A 20,194-nucleotide genomic window follows, 5' to 3' on the forward strand; every position below is an offset into this window, starting at 1 on the left:
GCACAGAATGGCATGAGTGATTTATTTTGACTGGTTACAAGCTAGCACATTTCCCATTTTTACTATTAAAGAAAGCAAAATTTACCATCCTGTGACTGTCAAAAAGCTGATCATAACTGAAAATATGACAGTGTTAATGACTAACCAATAATTGCGTCCATCAAATACTGAATCCTAAGTGTCTACACAGATGCCTAGAAGTAAAAACACATTTGGGAAGAGAGCTGGTGAAGAGCAAGATTCAAAATTCGGCTTTCCCTTCTTGGCACGGGATAACTCAGTCTCAGACACATTATTAGGTTTCATGAAATTTAAAGCATTTCATCTGCCTGATTTACTCTTTCAGGAAATATGTACATAGATTATTCTATTTGCATTCAAACATTGATGGCAGAAAAGAATATGGAGCTGTCTGGTATATGATGCAGGAAAGGATCCCTAGGAGCCACTTAGCACGGACACAAATGTGGTATGTGCAGTAAACAGTGCACACATAAGAACAGCTAAGGACATTATGGCACGTTATTGAGAAGTAAAAAAGTATTATAAGAAAAATAGTAAAATAAAACTAGGGAAAAAAAGTAATGTTGGAAATATTCTGCTTAAAGACTTACCACCTCACAATTATGTATGCAGGCATGACACTTCTCTCCACCACACTACTACCAGATTTCTGTGTTCCATTCAGAAATCTCTCTCTTGTACCCAAATGCCTTTCATTTGGGTCTGAATAATTTTTTTGCAGACAGCTAATTTGGTCCTAAATCCTCAAATTGAATTAATAGCTCTAAATGGTCCCTTGAAGGGGCCTCTCAATAAACAGAAAACCAATTGCTTACCACTTAGTAGGTATTTCTTGACATAGTCAAGGAATAGGAATCTGTATTTAACATTTATGTTACAGTAGATACGTGATGCAAAAGGATCACAAAACTAGAGAATTTGGGTTCAAGGCTTGACTCAGTGCCTTCTCAGTGGGAGACCATAAAGCATAGAGGTCAGTGTTGGTTTGTAGGATTTTTCTTAGATTCCCCACTAGTTGGTGCTTATCAAAAGTATCCAGTTTAAGGAGAAGGACTTTGTGGATAAAAGAAAAGGGTTGGTGGGAGGATGGAAGGGATGAAAGATTGATAATGGGGGTGACTATGATCCAACTGATTCATATATATATATATATATGTATGTATGTATGTATGTATGTATGTATATATGCATATATGTATATGTATATGTGTATGTGTATATATGTATATATGTATATGTATACATATATATACACATATACATATACACATATATATATATATGAAGTTGGAGAAAATAAATCTAAACAGCATCCTACTTAGGCAATAAGTCTTATAATTATCCTACTTCTTCATACATTCTGGCAACGTTATTTAAGCTCTTTCAAATATTTTATAATTTCTAGTCTAAAAGAGTGAAAGAATTTTCTAACATGAGATTTCATGAGAATTACATAAGATAGCTTAAGTAACAAAGGTATCTGGGAACATATCACTTACGTAATTAAGTAATTATTAGCTACTACCAGTAGAATGGGTTGGAAGCAGTTTGGATTTTGAAGCATCTGAGTCATGGATATGGGAAACTTTTTGTTTCAATGTGTCTCACATAAATGCTTCAAATACTCTTGTATCCTAATAATCTGTCCCTTTCCTTTTAACTATTTTAACAAAAATCTTGACATCCCCACGTAAAAGTTTAATCCGTTTACTTTCATGATTTTACTCTAAGACAGAATCTTGTTAAAGCAGATGAAGGGTTAAATTGGTACAGGGTTATTAGTTCAAAGTAATTCAAAATATTGTAGTGCCAGTGTTTTAATTAAATCTTAATTGAGTGTGACTTTTAAGAATATACGGATTATAGGAAACCTCAGTTCTGAAGTTAAATATAGGTTGACAACATTCCTCTGTAAATGGTTTCGTTATTTAACACATGGGCTCCTAGAATATTGGTTCATTCTTAAGCAGATACAAAGCTATGGATGGTCAGGCTGAAGGAGACTAGAGAGCTAACGTACATGAGGCAGACCTACAGGTAATAAAATGATACTGTTTTGGATCTATGCTAGATGACAGTTTAACTGCTTCTGCTCTTGCCACAAAAAAATAGTAAAGAACTTTAAATTGGGTGAGTAGGGAGGCAGGGTGGGTCTGGGAGGACTTGGTGAAGGATATATAATCAAAATATGTTGTATAAAAGTAATAAAAATTAAAAATAAAATAAGGGTAATCATGTTAACGCAGTGGATCAGCTAATTTGCTTAATGATAACAAGCTTTTAACTATCCATATCTATTTCTCAGCATTCTACTGGATATCTTAGTTGCACATAACAAAATTTATTTGAAAAACTTCTCAGAACGAAAAAGATAAATGTGAAGTACAGAATAAGTTGTGGGAAGATTTTAGCATGCCATATAAAGAAAAATGTCCCTGGTAGTCATAGTTCTCAAAAAAAAAAAAATCAGACAGGTAATCTAAGATAGTCAGCAGGTTTCCAAAACAATAGCAGGTCCCTGTTCTACCTCTCTCTGCCCATATTCCAACTCATCTGAGGTAAAAATCTAAACCGCTTTTAGAAACCATGGATTCTTTCTAATATCTAACCTCCGTATATTAAAACGGCATTTATGTCATTTCCATTCCTCCTTTCCCCTCATCTAACTCCCCTATGACCCTACTCCCTCTCAAGTTCATGAACTGCTATTACATATCTATAAATACATATCTCTATGTATACAAGTTACTGAATCCATTTAGTTTTACATATATGTACGTATGTTTTTAGGACCGACTCCCTGAAGAAAATTAGCTCTCCCTCTCTCAGCAGTCATGATGGGGACTTGTGAATTTTTCCCATCGAAGTTGGCATATGCTTCCCATTTTAATTCATCTTTTTGTCTTTGGATTGAACTTCTGGGGGAATTATTTAACAATATTCTAACCCTTCTATGGAAGGGTTTTTTTTGTTTTGTTTTTTGTTTTTTGTTTTTGTTTTTTTTACTGCTAAAACTGTTGATTTCTCAGAGTTCTTTTCTATTATGCTTATTCTTCCCAATAACATCCTGCTTTGTTCTCCACATGTGGGGGCACCTTCTCCTCTGACAATATCAATTTGCACATTGGGGACTGTTAGACACTTGAGAGTTTTGTTACACTCCTTGGTATTAGTGGGCTTGCTGTCACTGGAGCAAAATACTGTCAAAATTGACTTGGCCTCAGTTCCAGAGATTTCGTGTGTGGTTGGTGGCCTGACGCTTTTGGACCGGTTGTGAGGTAGCATATCTGGCTGGAGTCATGATAGATGAAGTCCTCACCTCAGAGCGAAAGGAAGAAAAGAGGCTGGCCCTCAAAATTACATCTGAGGACATGTTCCCCATGAGTAGCAACCAAATTCTCTGATCAGGCCCTTCCTCTTAAAGGTTCTATCACCTTCCAATAGCACCAACTGAGGATAAAGCCTTTAGAAATGGACCTCTGGAGACCATTCCTCTGGAGGCACGTTTCCAGTATTACCTGTTTCCTCCAAGTTTTCAGTTTCTTTGTTTATTTTGTTAAGGTAACTGCTTTTGAGATCAAATGTTTTCTTCAAATGTCTTTTAGAGGACAGTTGCTTTTTTTTTTTTTTTCAGTTTCAATGTTAAAACCTCAGAAGGGAATTGGGGCATGGAAAGTGCTGTTGGTGGCCTTTACGATTGGGTGACAAGGCAAAGTAACTATAATTCCATTGGGATAGAGTATTCTTCCAAATATCAGTATCTGGAGCTCTTTTTTCCCCTCCAATGTGAATGCCATACACATACTCTTTTAACTTGCTGCTTGATTCAGAGTGTGGCTGACAATGTGATCGGAGCTGACCTGATGAAACAGCCAAGTATGCCAAAATGTTAATTCAGCATGAACATATGCATATCATGCTATGATTATTTTATGACATAACTTCTACTTGTAATTGAAGTGATACATGTATCACAGTGGCAAGCATATAGTAAGCCCTAGTATTTGACTTTATCTTCTGGTGGTTATACTAAGTTTGTAGCACTATGTCTTCATCTACTTCCCACATCTCAGAGATGCTTACACAAGTTTCGGCTAATGATCTTCTCAGAATGTCTTCTACAAACCACTAGCAGCAACAGGATCATAAATGTACAAATGCTCAGGCTCAGTTCTATTTCTACAGTGGGGGAGAGAGCCAGCCATGTATGTTTCACAGACCCTCCAGGGATTCTGATGCGTATTCAACTGTGAGAAGCACTAGACTCGAAGAAAAAAACAGAACAGGCCAACACAGGTATTAAGGCCAAGACCTAGACTTAATTGGTGTGATACTGAAGTCATAAGCAGAACTAACGAATCCATATAGGACCCCAGTGATTATGGATAGGGAAAAGTCACCATTGTGAAGTATGAGTAGAGTAGTTGTTCGGACTAAAAGCATGATTATTGCTCTAAAGAATTAAATACAGATGTTGTCTGTAAGATTAACAGTGAACTGCACTTAGGGTTTTCTGACACAAATCAGAACATGAATTAATAAAAAAAAATCACTTCCCTCTCTAGAGGCTGAAGAAATACCTTGAAAGAATCATTAATTGTAGTCATTCTTTCCCAAAACAGGCCACTGGATATACTACTGGTATGGAAGGGTTATTTGAATATGTCACTGCAACAAATCACAGCTATCAAAATTACTCTGAAATCCTGTGTTAATGCCATATGAATAAATGAGCTTCAGAAGGAAAGAAAAGTTGGGGAACAAGGAATTAACATCCCAATATCACTTCCTTACCCTAGGACAGTAGCTTCATGTCAATGCAATAATTTCCTCTAGGGACACAGCAAATCCCAGTGCCTAGACTAAGTTTGTAAGTGACCTGTTTTCTTTGAAACATAAAGGAAGATCCCTTTCCCCCAGAGGACAGCAAAACTCATATAGGTTCTTACTTCAGGGGTGATGCCCAGGCACTCAATTTATTTTGACACATAATCTGTCTGAGCAGCTCAGCTTAATCTCCTGTGTGGCAGAGCAGAGGATATTTCCCTCTAGCCCTTTGTGTCCTCTGTGGAAAAAAAAAATCTCAAAGCTCTGCTATTGCCATTCAGGAGACAACAGCTATAAAAATCACCTCAAGGAATATCAGACCGACTGCCTGAAAGTCCAAAAAAAAAAAAAAAATCTCTGTACTATTTGGACAACAGAGTTTCCCTTCACATTAGGGCATTAGGGATGAGATTCAAAATAACTATACAAGAAGGCTTGACTTACAAGGTCCTTCTCTCTCCCCAGAGGATGCTCTGTAACCACATGAGCATGTCCTCAGTGGCTCATCCCAGCACCCTAAGAGGTCAGTGCTATTTGGATTACACTTTGCAAATGAGAAAATTAAGCCTCCAAAATGCTAAGTAGCTTACCTAAAGTCAATAAATGGATGCACTGGGGCCAGGATTCAATCCCAAAGCCAGTGAATTTGAAAGCCCTGTTTTTAACTACCCCATTTAAGCACCTTTGCTGAGACTCCAACCTGTTTCAACAGCTGCAATTTGCAACACATGTATAACTCCTTTGGCTTCACAGGCAAATTAGAAAAAAAAAAAAACCAAAGTTTTTAAAAGCAAAATTCATCAGGCCTGTAATCACAGCACTTGGAAAGCAGAGGAGGGAGGATTGTGGGTCTGAGGACAGCCTGGCCAGCACAGTTCAACACCAGCAAGAATGATGTAGTAATTCTGTCTCAAGATAACCAAAAGAATTAAACAACAAGATAAACTTGTATGTTGAGGATAATACTTCCTTTTGGATTGTGTTTGGGCCTCTCTGAACTTAGTTAGATATCTGCAAAATCTAAGAATGTGGTTCCTTCCTGAAGTCATTGTATGAGCAGAGGGAAATTCAGCTGGTCCCCACAGTGCTTGCTTGGAGAGCAGAGATGCTTTGGTTGCCATGGACACCAGATTTCAACACACCACTGAGCACTGGAATCTATTCAGTGCAAAGAAACCAGCCAGCAGATAGACACAGTAACATCTAACTGCACGTTAATGCCATGGCCAATATTTGTTTTGCCACCTCGCATTCAGATGATGTTCTCACCGGTGAAGTCTTGTAAGACTTCATCTGTTACCTGGAAACAGTTTCGTTATGACTCAGACAACAATACTCACACTTCAACATGTCAGTCAGTCATTGTTGGAGTTGTTGAATGGTTGAAGTTATTCATAAAGAAAAGTCTGGTCTTATACAAAACAAATGGATTAGATGATTTCATGAAAGCTGAGTTTGCCATAGCAGCTAACACCCTAGGTTTAAGTGGTCTGTTAACTTTGTAGGTTTCCCTAGTAACTAAATCCACAAAGACAAGAATTAGAACCAGATAAATAGTACTCAGATATCTATATACCTTACATAGGTATAGTTTTAAACTTATATATAAAATTATATTATATATAGAGATAAAAGTTTTAAAAATTAAAAGGAAAATGTTCAATCACCTTCAATTTCAGCTCTTGTTGAGGGAGAAGTGGTACCTTCTGTCATACAGATAAAATTAATTGTATAATTATAGACAGACAGACAGACAGACAATAGAAATTTCATGAAAGCAACATGTACTGTTTGATATTTTTTTCTGAAGCAAACCACATATTCAAGGGATTGTGTACTTAAAGACTGTAGGTCAGAGATCAGGTTGTGCACCTGAGTCATGATAAAGCACAATTGGACATATCAGAGACTGTTAGTTAAGTTTAACCAAGGGATCATTTCCATTCTAGGAGAGATATTAAAAAGGTCACTTACACTTGGACAAAATCCTCTCTGTATTATGTATCAGCCAGTCACCTGACCAATACAAGTTATTATATTAAACAACATAAGTAAAATTAGCCAAGAAGTTCTTGAGAAATTAATATAATCAATCATTTTCACATGCAGAAGTGGTCAAATCTACTACAGTTTCATTAAAAACCATCTTATATCACTCTGGCAGTTTGTTATTGGTAAAATTCAGTGCATTTACATTTTAGTATATGGAAAAGGATTTCACTGTGTTTACTTTCCAAATTTATTCAGTAACAAACCAAAATTAACCAAGCTCTCTTAAAGTAATTATAATTACAAAATACTTTTGAGATCTAATGGAATATATATGTATATACATATATATGTATATCAATACATAAAAACTATAAATTTTATCTAAATCCAAGTGGGTTGTTTTGTTTAATATTTATGACTTTACCATGTCTGTTAAATTATTGCACCAGAAAAGTTTTAAAAATTAAAAGGAAAATAGCCAATTGCCTTCCATTTCAGATTTCATTGAGGGAGAAGTGGTACTCTTATGTCAAACAGGTAAAATGAACTTTGCAATTCCAGAATGGAAAGTGGTATTGAGCACATGTTTTCTATTTAATCTGGGATGGTATGATAAAGAGCCTCTTCTGGTGTTATTAAATAATGCAAATTTTCTAGAATGTGCTTAATTAGGCCCTTTAAGAACAAAACTTTCTGGGGCTTAGTGAATAATAGTCTTTGCTGTGCAAGTATGATGATCCAAATCAGAATCCCCGGCTCCACAGAAAACTTATGTGCTTCTAAGTCCAGTTTATGGGTTGTGGACAGGTGGTCTGGGGAGCTCCCTGGCCAGCCATTCTAGCTGAAACAGCAAGCCTTCAAACCAGTGAGAGGCCCTCCGGGGAATAAGCAGAAGCACAGCAGCAGTGATGTGACACTGTGATCGCTGTATGCGAATGCACTCACTCACTCACAAACACGAACCACGTACAGAAAACTACACAGTTCCGTTCACCATACACAAGTGACTTTTTAAAAGTGGGGGGGAACCACTCTGTATCCAATGAAAAATGACATTTATTATAGGAAAAAGTCCGAGCTTCCATCTGTTCTTCATTCAACCTGCGAGGAGAATGCCTAAATTTGTCAGGTGATGTGCTATTTGGTGATCTTCCGGTCAGCATAAACTGAAAAGTAGAAAGCGGATATAACTGCACCCATAGAAGAGAGTGACTCTTAATAAAGGAGAAAGGATGAAAACCACAACAGTTGGAGGAAGTCAACGGATAGGAAATCCCATAAAACTGGAAGATTTGGTATTCACAACTGCTCCAACAGAGCAACAGTGGGAGCACTACACATAGACTTTCTCAAAAGACGGAGTTATGGGTCCCACAATAGACCCACCAATCCCAAACCTGACTTTGAACAATAGTCTCAGCTTGTATGCATGCTAAAGTGTGAGAAACGCCGACTGAAAGCAAATAGTCAATGATGCACTAGTGAAGCCTCAATTCTCATCTCTGTCACTGCCCAATTATGAATTCTTCACTCTCACTGGGCCTCAGTTTCCACACTGGGTATTAGGAAGATAGTAATGGTGTCCATGTTGTAAGGTTGTTAATATTATTAATGCACACGTACACACACAAACACACACAGAGACACAGACACACCTGCGTGTGCATGCGCGCGCACACACACACACATTCCAAGAACGTCAAAACTCATAGAAATATTATATTATATTATATTATATTATATTATATTATATTATAATCACTAGTGGTTACCAGAGGGAAGGGAAGATGGAGAAAAGGGAAAGAAGTTACTCAGAAGAAGCTTGGTAATCCAGAACAGCAAATGTATTCTGTTGATACTGATGAATTTTACATTGGAAAATTGCTTAAAAGTGGATTTAAAATGCTCTCACAATGAAACATGAGTATCCAAGATGCTAGATGTGTTATTTAACCTCCGTTGCTCATTTCACATTGTACTGGAATATTACACGAATAAATCATTATTTTCTATAAGATTAACAAGTATGTGTAAAGTTATATTACACAAAAGACACGAGCTACAGAGAACATATATAATATGATCATTTGTGGAATAAGGAGATGCTTGAAGTACATACTGCTTTGGCTGTAGGCCTGAGTTCCATTGCTGGCACCCAAATCAAGCAGTTCCAATTGCCTATAATTCTAGCTCAAGGGGTATCTAACCCCCATGTCCTCCTATGGCACCTACACACACACACACACACACACACACACACACACATGCATACACTCACGCTCTCTCACACTTGGAAATAAAATGAATCTTAAAAATATTATTTGTGCAAGTGAAGAAAACACACTTATGAAATACACTTTAGTAAAAAAAGGAAATTTTTAACAATTCTTAGTTCTCAGAAAGCTCATTTTGTACTATCTCATTGAGCTTGCCATATTAGTATAACAATAATGATTATAAAGAAAATAGGGCCCTGATGGAGATCTCCAATTGAGACTCTTTCCACATAATGTCTGGCTGTGGTTCTCTGTGCCCGCTCCCATCTAATGCCAGAGGCAGGAAGCCTCTCTCATGGCAACTGGACAAGGCAGCGATCTATGGGGATAGCAAAATAATTTTTTTCAGTCCCGTTTGGTTCTAGGTTCCTGGGCTATCCAGCCTCTGGTTCCTGGTCTCAATATGAGAGCTTTTGGCTTGTTTTATTGTATTGTGTTTTGTCCTGTCTGGTTGTTGTCTCTCAGAGAGGTCTGCTCTTTTCTGAAGGGAAGTGAAGTGGGGGTGTATCTGGGGGAGAAGGGAAAGTGGGAGGAATGGAGGGAGGGGAAAGTGGTTGAGATGGATTGTATGAGACTAGAATCTATTTTCAGTTAAAAAAGTAATAAACCTCCCATTACATGTAGCTTGAAAGAGAGAAGAAAGAAAGAGAGAGAGAGAGAGAGAGAGAGAGAGAGAGAGAAAGGAGGGAGGGAGGAAGGGAGGAGGAAGGGAGGGAAGGAGGGAGGGAGGGAACATGAATAGTTTCTGCTATAAAATGCATTCCCAATATTTACTAGCACACATTTTAATTAAGTTAATATCATAGCTTATGTTTGATTAATAGCTAACCAACAGCAAAATGAAAACACTCTACATTTGCCATGGCACATAGCAGTGACCTGGCAAAGAAGGGAACACCAACAACAGGAAACGTGAGTGGGTAAAGGTGAGAAGTCACAGACAGATCATGCCAAGGGAAGCCAAAGGGCCGACCATTTGGTAACCTGCCAAAAGCCATTTCATTCTCTCTCCTTTCTTGTCAGAAACTCTGTCCAACTTTAAAGGTTAGAAATGAAAGACAATTAGCCCTCTCTGTCTTCCCTAAATCTAGAATTGGCCGGAGACCAAGTGATGGGCAATGAGTCATAAAGGAAAGCCTTCTGTATGGAACATTCTCCATGATTTAAAAAGATAGGTACTGGGAAAACCACAGACACGCCCTCCCCCCAAGCCTCTACTTAAGTTATACAAGAGCATGATGCTTAGAATGGGCACAGCCCATCTTGACTATAAAGGTGAAAATATCTAGGAAGATATTTTGAAAATAAAATCACATCTGTTCACTAATTCACTGAGCATTTCCTTTTACTACAAATATAAGCTGGGTATGATGGCTTATACCTGTAATTGTCAGCACTTGGGAGGCTGAGGCAGGAAATGTGTTATGAGTTTCAAGCCAGCCTAGGCTACACAGTGAGTTAAAGGCCAGCAAGGCTCAGTCTCAAAGGAACCATCCACAAAACAAAACCCCAAACCAAATGTTGACCCCAAGATTGGGGTCCATGCCTTTAATCTCAACACTTGAAACAGAGGCAGCCATATCTCTGGAAGTCATGGTCAGCTTCATCTACATAACAAGTTCCAGGTCATCTAGGCCTATAGAGACTCTGTCTCAAAAAACTTAAATTTTTTAAAATGCAGACTACAACCACCAGTAATACTTGTAACTGTCACCTACAGAAGTCACAGATATATGAGTATCATCCTGAAGTTCTTGAAGATATCACTGACTCCTGTTTCAAAAATGCCATAATCATAAGACCCATTGTAAAAATCCTAATGTGTTAATTACATTTTGTTAATGTTTTGATCTTTGAATGAAATACAATGCTTTGGGTTTTTTTTTTCTTTTCTTTGGTTGGTTGGTTGGTTGGGGTTTTTGTGGTTCTAAGTTTTAATTTGTAAATATCCTGAGAAGTCTTGAAAGCTCACCAGACTGACAAAGGAGTTCTTGGTGCAAAAAGGATTTTAAAAGAGTCACATAAACAGTTCTTGCAGGGGTGTGTGTGTGTGTGTGTTGTGACTGTGTGTACAAGTGCACGAGCACACATTCACACTACAGATCAAATTCAGGGCTTCTCAAACACTAATCACATATACTACTATCAGGAACTACATCCCTATCTCCTTACCATTCTTAATATTGACAATCTATTCAACACAGAAAAACTCGGTGATTTTTTTTTCAAAAGGTAAATAAGATCAGTACACTCCCTTGTTTCAACACAAAAGGAACACAAGCTCCTAACTTTGGCTTACTTGGCTCCAAGGGATCTGAGTTTAATTTTCTTCCAGTTGGGAGCCTCCCAAGTCTTTGAACTTCCTCATTTCTTTCAGACCTCTAAACCTGGATAGTTTGGTCCTGTCTGGTCCCTCTGCCAGAATGGTTGCTCTTAGGACAGCCACTTGATTTTCATGCTCCAGTTTTGAGAGCCCTCACAAAGCAGCCTCCCTCCCATCCATTCCCAAAGAGCACTTCTGCCTTCTCTAACCTGACCACTCCTTTCCCTTTCTTCCTTGATACTTCCTTCAGATCATTTCTATCAAATCAGGTTATTGGTTTTGCTCACTGCAAAATTCCAGAATCTACCACGGTGCTTGGTGAAACAACAGAAAAAACAGACTCATTGAATGAATGAATAAAATGCAGAAAAGTTCAATGAAAAAGTGTTTTGTAAGGCTCAGCTTATTTGATCAAATCCTGTAGGGAATGTAGTTTTTCTAACTGATATTCAGAATTACACTGGATTATTTGGTAGTAGGAGCAGAAAGGGATAACATTACTTTTATTAAACAGCTACTATGTGCCAAGCATTTTATCTAGTCTGTCACAGCAACTTCCAAAACAGTCCCTTTGTCTTGATTTAATTTCATATTAATCCAATTGTAAATGTGAAAGCCAAGGTTCATACATTTGATGTGTCCAGGATCATCAAGTGACAAAGTTATTTTAATTGGTATCCTAGATCTCCTTTAATCCCCTTACCATTCTCTCCTTATTCTCCACCAATGAGTAGAAGGCAGAACAGGCTGACTGCAAGTGTTCGTGGCATGGTTTCTTGGAACTTCAGTAACCCACTGTATAAGGTGATGTGCCTTATACACTTCAAACGCACTTGTCTTAAGTGTTTCTAGGAGGGATGAATTCGCTGGAACATGTCATGTAGGTGGAATAATTCAATGAGTGTCTACGTTTCTTTCTCTCTGCATATGACACATTTTAAACCTTTCTCAATTTAATCAACACAAATGGAAATTTTAAGGTGAAAGGTAGAAGAGGACTCTAAGGATGGAACCAATTACATCAACCTAGAGGTAAGTGCTGATGTATGAAAATATATAAAGCATTGTATTCTCAGGCACGAAGTCCAAATTTGGTCCTTCTGCTTTCTGGTAGCCAACAGTCACAAGACATGTTTCAAAGACTACATTGATTCTATCAATTGTGAGAAAGAACACAATTATTTGTTTCTACATCCTGAGACAGATTCCTCTGTGGGACTTTATAATAAAAGCACAGTATTATATTGTAATGAACATTCTAAATTACAGTCCCATAAATCAATACACCAAGCTTCACACAACAAACTGTTAGAGCATGAATAAATAGACATGACAGGAGAGATAGCCAAACCCACACAGAATCATATTATAATCCAAATTGTGATCTATGAATCAACCGCATCAGTCTCACCTTGGGACTTGTTAGATATGCTGACTATCAGATTGTATCTCAAGGCTGCATCAGAATTTTTCCCTATATTTTACTGTATATTCATAATATTTATGACAATTTTCCTGTATTTTGTTGACAAGATCTTCAAGTGCTTCCCATGTAAAATAAATTTTTGAAAAGTACTGATCTCGTGGGTCAGTTTGATTTGAAGAAAAATGTGTAGGAACCTATAATTCATTCAATTCATTCATTCAACAGATAACTGGGGATCCAAAAGTAGGAAATGCTTTCTTTAAACATAGCACCAGAAACTCTAGCATAAGGGAAAATACTGATAAACCAGATGCCATTTTAAAGGTAAGTTGGCAATGCAAGCCATGTAGTTCTCAGACAACATTTGCAACAGCACAGAAGAAAACTTGTGTATATACACGTGCTGGGCACTATGTTAATACTGATGCTACAGCAAGATACAAAGATGTCCATGCTATGGAATTTATAGTCTAATTAGTAAAGACACAAATAAACAGACTGAGTAAAATCAAGAAGGGAAGGAGGGCAACTCTAAATAGTGCTGGCAGGAAATGCCTCAGCAAGGACGTAAAGGCCTAGCCAAGGACATGGAGCTAGCTGTAAAAATATCTGGAGAAAGTGTTCCAGGCAGGGAGAACAGAGAGTACAAAAACCCCGAGACAAGACAATGTCGAAAACAACAGAAGGCTAGTGCGACTGCTGAACACTGAGGAAGGAGTCAGGTGGGCCTGATCATGGGAGGCTTTCTCGGACATGTTAAGTGTCACAGTTTTAAGTACACAATGGGAAGCCACTGGATGGAAGGCAATCACTGAAGGATGCTGAGCAGGACAGTGACATAATGAAAAGTGTCTTTAAGAAGCTAGCTTTTAAAAAAAGGCAGATGAGTGCTTTAGTGAGGGAAAAAAAAAACCCACCCTGGCTCAGAGTGATTCATTCATTCCATTACTTATTACGTGGCACAGATGTGTCAAATAATGTGAGAAGGATCTAAACTAGGGTGATAACTATGGGAAATGACAGAGGAAGGTGAATGTAAATGACATTGAATGAAATAAAAAAGATGCTGAGACACAATGACAGATTATTTATAGAAAAATGACACACGAGTTAGAAATTCAATTTAATCAAGGTTCATGGATCAAAGCTGTTTGCTGGCAAGGAGTTAGGGAGGGGAAGATGTGCCAGTCCCTGCCCTACACATTCAAAGCCTGAATTTCTTGGATTATTGAAGCTTAGGCCAGCACTAGTAGTATGGGATCTAACAAATTAAAAGCTATTCTTTCAAAATCTTAGGAGCATGTGCTCTTGCTCCATCTCCTGGGAGCAGCCAGACAAGCTCAATTTGATTAGAACAAAAAGATATAGTTCGACAGGAAGGCAGAAGAACGATCTTAAATGTTTTTGTGGTGCCGGGCTACATCTAAACTGGTTTTGGACCACTGGATTCTGTTAGAGTCCCCCTGGTCTTTGGGTTGACTTTTCATTCTGCCATTCCATTATGGAGAAAATACTCAAAGGCATGGGCAAAAGAAGAAACAGGCTTAAGGAAAGCAACTAAGGGAAAATGTGGGGTTTTTTGTTGTTTTTTGTTTTGTTTTGTTTTTAATTGCCTACCATAGGACTGCAAGGTTTGGGCAGCAGATGCAAATGTAATGCAAATGATATGTAAATCTCTTAGTGGCCTTCTAAATGGTTGTATACAGCAGGAAGGGCCCTTGGGAAACAGCTAGCAGATAACAATGACTCAGAAGCAGAGCCAACTATTTCAAGACAACTTTGTCACATGGCCCTTTGCTGCCCTGCTAGCTTAATGCATCCTTTAGCAATTTTTTTCTTCACTTGAATCAACTTCACCTGCTGTAAATTAAAAAAAAAAAATCAAGTCTGTTCGTGCACTGTTTATCTCAGCTAATTATACATTTAAGTCGCTTCATATGCCTTTCTCTTTTTTTCTTCAAATGTCTTTTTCACTATATCAAGCCAAGTTAAATGTGTCACTTCCTCCCTAGAACACTGCATTTGTTCCAGTAGATTATGAATGAAAGTGCTTCTCTTTCAGTTCTAGTTACTATGATGCTTCATAGCTTTATTTATTTATATTTTAATTCCCTCAATGCCACGGGAATTGGCACAGTTTTTCCTAATATCAGCATCCTATATTCAAAGGCAATTCTGAAAAAAACATTTTGTGTGTGTGTGTGTGTGTGTGTGTGTGTGTGTGTGGAGAGAGAGAGAGAGAGATTAAACTGTCTTGAAGGAGTTCCTGAAAAAGCTATTCATCTAAAGCTGCCTATCACAAGGGCTGTGACCAAAGGGTCAGCCTAAGTACTGATTTTAAGATGGATTTAAAAAACGCATTTGATCAAAGTGAGTATATTTTTATCTACACTATAGTTATTTTAAAAGAGCACACTCGCATCAGATACACATGCATTATGAGTCACAGGGTGAATTTAATAGTAAATAATACAGTATACACATCAGACCTATACACAGCCAGCTTACTATTGGTTACAGGCCCAGGAGTCCAAATGCAACTTTCCTGCACATCACTCCCTACAAGTTTCATTACTTTTTTAAGACTCTAATGTTCAAGGGCATTCTTGCTAGCACAGTTCAACAGAAAGAAAATAACTACCCTCCCCCCTTGTTTTTAAACATTCACTTTTAAGGGCCACAAGGTCAACCCCTAAAAAGCTATGGGGCGAAGAGGGATCTGGAGTGATGCCACAAACTTCACTGCAAAAACAAAACAGAACAAAACAAAACAGGAGTAAGGCAAAAAGCCAGGTAATCCAACAAAAGAGCCGGGAGAGGAAGAGAGAGAAAGAAAGGGAGAGGGGGGAGGGAGAGAGAGAGAGAGAGAGAGAGAGAGAGAGAGAGAGAGAGAGAGAGAGAGAGAGAGAGAGAGAGAGAGAGAGAGAGAGAGAGAGAAACACGGGCGGGGGGTGGGGGGGACAAGCACAGCGCACAAAGAAGTAACAAAGAAGAGCCAGGAGTGCAGGGCGGTGCTGCAGGCGTCGAGGAGTCCAGGCAAGCAGGACCCCGCGGGCGCGGGCAGCGGGCGAGCGCCCTCCGGCGGCCGGGATTGCGTCTTACCTCCTGGGCGAGCTTCTGCTTGAGCACGAGCGCGGCGCACAGGTAGCCGGCGCGACCCACGAACAGCTCGTCGGAGCCACAGTCCAGGAAGGAGACCGGCGCGCAGACGGCGCACAGAGCCCGGAACTTGCCGAGGGGCTGCACGTAGTCGGGGCGGCCCAGGGCGTGGTAGACCAGCGTGGCCACCGCATACACGCCCGCGCCCCCGAGCAGAAAGGCAGCGCGGGTGTCCGCGTCCGTCTCGCCCCACTCCTCGGCGCGGAGGCACGCGTCGATGAGGCGCTTGGCGAAGCGCAGGTAGCGCTCCCGGGCGGCGGCGAAAAGCGGGCTCTGGGAGACGTGGTAGAGCATGTAGGCCACTCCGGCCACGCCGCTGTACAGACCCCCCTGGCAGCTGCTGCCTGCGCCTGTCGCCCCCCGAGCCTCAGCGCCGCCCCCGAGTGGGGGCAGCTCCTGAAGAATGCGTTCGATGGTGGAGGTGACCAAGGGCGCCACTGCCTCCTCGCACTGGCCCGCCAGCAGGCTGCCCTGGTAGTCATCGAAGCGGTTGGCGAAGCAGCGCTTGGTGTCCATGCTGTCGCCCGCGGGGTCCCGAATGCCGAGCTGGGGACCTTTGGAGGGCGCGCCCTGAAGCCCGGAGCAGTACCTCCTGCTCTCAGAGGCGCGCTCGCTCAGATGGCTGTGGATGAGGTGGTGGAGGATGGAGCGAGGAGGGTGAGACGGGAGGTGACAAGACGAGGCAGGCGCAAGGAGGGATCACGGAGCCAGTGGCCAAGTGGGACAACGAGCTGCGAGGCTCCGGGATGGCCCGAGGCAGCACTGGGAATGCGTGTCACACGTTCCCCTCCCAGAAGCCGCGCCCTCTCCAAACCGCCCCCTCTTGCGCTGCCGCAGCTCTGAGGCTCTCCAAGGGGCCGAGGTGATCTCTTCAGGCAGGACCCACGCGGGGCCGCGCCACTCCTCCCGCTCCGCCCTCGGCTCCTCCCCTCCCTGCAGAAGGCCTGGGACGTGCAGGGCACCGATCAGGAATGCTGAGGCTGGCCGTTAGCACACCTGGCAGCAGAGGTGATGACTTCCAGTCCCCTGTGTCCTCAGAGTCTTTGCCTCAGTTCGGTGCCAGCAGCACCTGGAAGCGGCATTGAAAGAAAAAGAAAAAAGACCAACGCAGCACCGGGTGTTTCGTCTCAGACTTAACTGAATAGAAAGTCAGAGTATATACCAAGAGACCTAGGTTATAAGCATCCTCAGTTAAGTTTGTGACGCCTCTGAACTAAAGTCCCAGAGAACTGACAACTGGGCATCATCTTTCAAGCTCGGTCACAGTGGCGTTTTCATTTAAAGTGTCTCAGTATCAAGAGCAGCAGCACTGTGTGTGTGGGGGGGGGGGGCAGGGGGGTGTAGCATGCTTTATGTTTTTAAAGGAAGAAGTTCTTGGTGTTTGTCTCCTACTCTGTTATTTTGCTTGGCGTACACAGGAATTAAAAACCCAAAGAACCACACTACATTTTGGAAGAGAGTGGAAACTCCCCTACCTCCACCTACCCCTGCTCTCTTCTTTCACTGATCCCTCATGGAATTAGAAAGAGACTAATAAACATCTTTAGAGCATTAGCTAGTTAGTACACGGATAAAGCTGTCCCTCCTGTTTATCCTTCACAGAGATTATTCCCATTCTGCTCTCTTTTGTGCTTTGAAACTTAATAATAGAGTAACTACACAAGTTCCCAGACTGCTTAAGGTTCCACCTGAGTGGAAAAGACAGAAAACAAAACACATATGCTACTTTTCTTCCTTATGTTTAGGTCTTTTAAAATAATTCTTCCTTCCACAAAGTATTGACTATTGAAGGCTGAAGAGGTATTTGTATCTTGAGAAACTGGAAACACAAGTGTAAGTTGTTCATAGGAAAGTTTTTGGCACTCTGTACAGAAAACTACTGCACTTGTTTTAAAGTTCACTGCTTGTTGGGAGCACATTTGCCACGAAAGTGTCAATGATTGCCATGTATGAAATAAATCATAATGATCCATTTTCAATCTGAGGTGTGTTTAGAGCTCATTAGAGAATCACGATTTAGCAGAAGGAAGTAGGCCCCTGTCCATCTTAGTTGGCAGCTGGTGCTAGATGCTCTCTGTTCATCCTAAGGATGAAAAGTTACCGGAAGTTTGTTACATGGCTGCACCTACCTATATATCAGATAAGGAGGGAATCAGGACTGGGAGAGTTTGGTCAGCAGATAAGAGCACTTGCTGCTCCTTTGAAGGTTCTGGGTTCAGTACCCAGCACCCACATAGTGACACATAACTGTCTTACTCCAATTCTGGGGGATCCAACACCCTCTTCTGGCCATTGGGAATGCTGGACACACACGTAGTATACTTATCTACAGCTAGGCAAATACTTCTACACACAAAATAAAATTTAAAAATATTTTAAGCAAAACAGAACAAAAGGATGAAATCTCAAGCCTAGAAATAATTTAGACAAGGCTTTGCATCTTGACTCCAGAGGATGGAAAATTTGGGAAAGGAAAAATACTAAAGAGCAGGGAGACTATACCTCCCTGAGGATCTCAGCAGGTGAGGAATTCAGGGGACAGAAAAAGTTAGTAGTAATAGAAAAATTTCACACCAAATGCATACACCAGCCATTTTTGCCTGACTTTGCAAGGTCATAAAATAAAATACTTTATTTTTGCTGAGTCTCCAGTATGTGTCTTATAAAGTAAGGATCGCTGTTTCTTATCATTTGGAGGGCACTCAGGGGGTTTCAGGATTTGATAAACTAACACCTGGGTCTCTGGAGAGTGGGAGACTTACCCTACCCCACCTTTGTGTGCCCAGCTTTGCCAGACCCTGATCCCAACAGTTTAGATAAGACCAGAGGTGCAAAACAAGGGTTTAGATGACAGAGCATGTGTAGTCTCCTGGTTCTAGCTAGAATATAGAGTAGGCATAACCCCATAGTTGGTTAAAAAAAAAAAGTCATTTCATTTTCTTCCTCTTCCATCCCTAATTCTATCAAGGGTTCCCAGTGGGACTCAATTTATAACTATAAGAACCCTTGACTCCCCTTCTTCTCTTCAAAGGTGTTGAGTGCCCTCCTCTATTGTAGCTAGAACAACAGTAATAAATGTCTTCTGCTATCTAAAACTGCAATTACAGGATTAATGTAAGAATTTCTGGCTCTTTGTGTAATTTCTTTTCTGCCTGCCTTATCCCTTTTACAAGGAGTTTCTCCATTCTCAAGGTCATTGATATCTCCATAGGCTCTTGCAGAAAGTAAACTTTTTCTAAGTCTCAGGCTGTATTAGACCAGAATGGGGAAAATATAAAAAATAAAGTTGAAAGATTATTTGCCTGAGACTTGAGACTCACAACAGGAGAAATGAGGTGTGATTCCTCCTCCCCCTCCTCCTCCTCCCCCTCCTCCTCCCCCTTCTCCTCCTCCTCCTTCTCCTCCTCTTCCCCCCCCCTCCTCTTCTCCCTCCTTCTCCTCTTGCTCCTTCTGGAAATAGAGTCTCTTTTTGTAGCCCTAGCTGTCCTGGAAGTTACTAGATAGACCAGGTTGGCCTCTGCCTTCCTAGTTCTGGGATTAAAGATATGTGCTACTACTCTGGCAAAAGGCTTATTTTTAAGACTGTATAAGGTATTAATTTTTTTTACAATGTGCCATATATGTAATTTAGATTCAATTCTTGTTTAAGGAATGAAGTTAACAGTAATTATAAGAGAGAAACATTTATTTTTAGTGATACAAATATGAGGTTACATTTTTTTGTTAAAACAGTTAAAACAGAAAAGAGACAATATTTTTTTGTATGTATGCATTTTGTCTCATCAAATACTATTTTGTTCTAGGACTGAAAAATAATCAATGAGGACAAAAACCAAGAAAGCTTAAAGCCCAGATGGGAACAGATTCAGAGACCCACAGCCAGATCTAGGCAAACAGAGAGTATACACTCCATTAAATCCCTCCTCTAAAGCTCAGGGCATCCTAAGAGGAGGCAGAAAGAGTGTCAGAGCCAGCAGGGATGGAGGATACTAAGAGAATAAGGCTTTCTAAATCAATTGAGCAAGGTGCATATATACACAGAGAGACTGAAGCAGCAAACATGGGGCCTACATGAGTCTGTTCAAGGTCCTCTGCAATTATATTACAGCATATATATGCTATATATGCTACTAGCTTGGGTTTTTATGAGAAGCCTGACTGTTAGAG

The 20,194-nt window shown here is 40.3% G+C and overlaps 1 protein-coding gene across 1 annotated transcript in view; it reads right to left on the minus strand.

Annotated features, from left to right (window-relative positions):
- The window catches only part of Lancl3 (LanC like family member 3), a 125,513-nt gene extending 108,285 nt beyond the window's left edge, over positions 1–17,228 (minus strand). The window contains exon 1 of the mRNA XM_021153891.3: positions 15,971–17,228. Coding sequence (XP_021009550.1) covers positions 15,971–16,543 — 573 coding nt within the window. The 5' untranslated portion in view covers positions 16,544–17,228. The remainder of the gene's footprint in view (positions 1–15,970) is intronic.
- Positions 17,229–20,194: the final 2,966 nt, after the last annotated feature.

The sequence above is a fragment of the Mus caroli genome, unplaced genomic scaffold (genome assembly GCF_978045245.1).
Source record: "Mus caroli unplaced genomic scaffold, Mus_caroli_1 scaffold_5, whole genome shotgun sequence".
NCBI classification, from domain to species: Eukaryota; Metazoa; Chordata; class Mammalia; order Rodentia; family Muridae; genus Mus; species Mus caroli.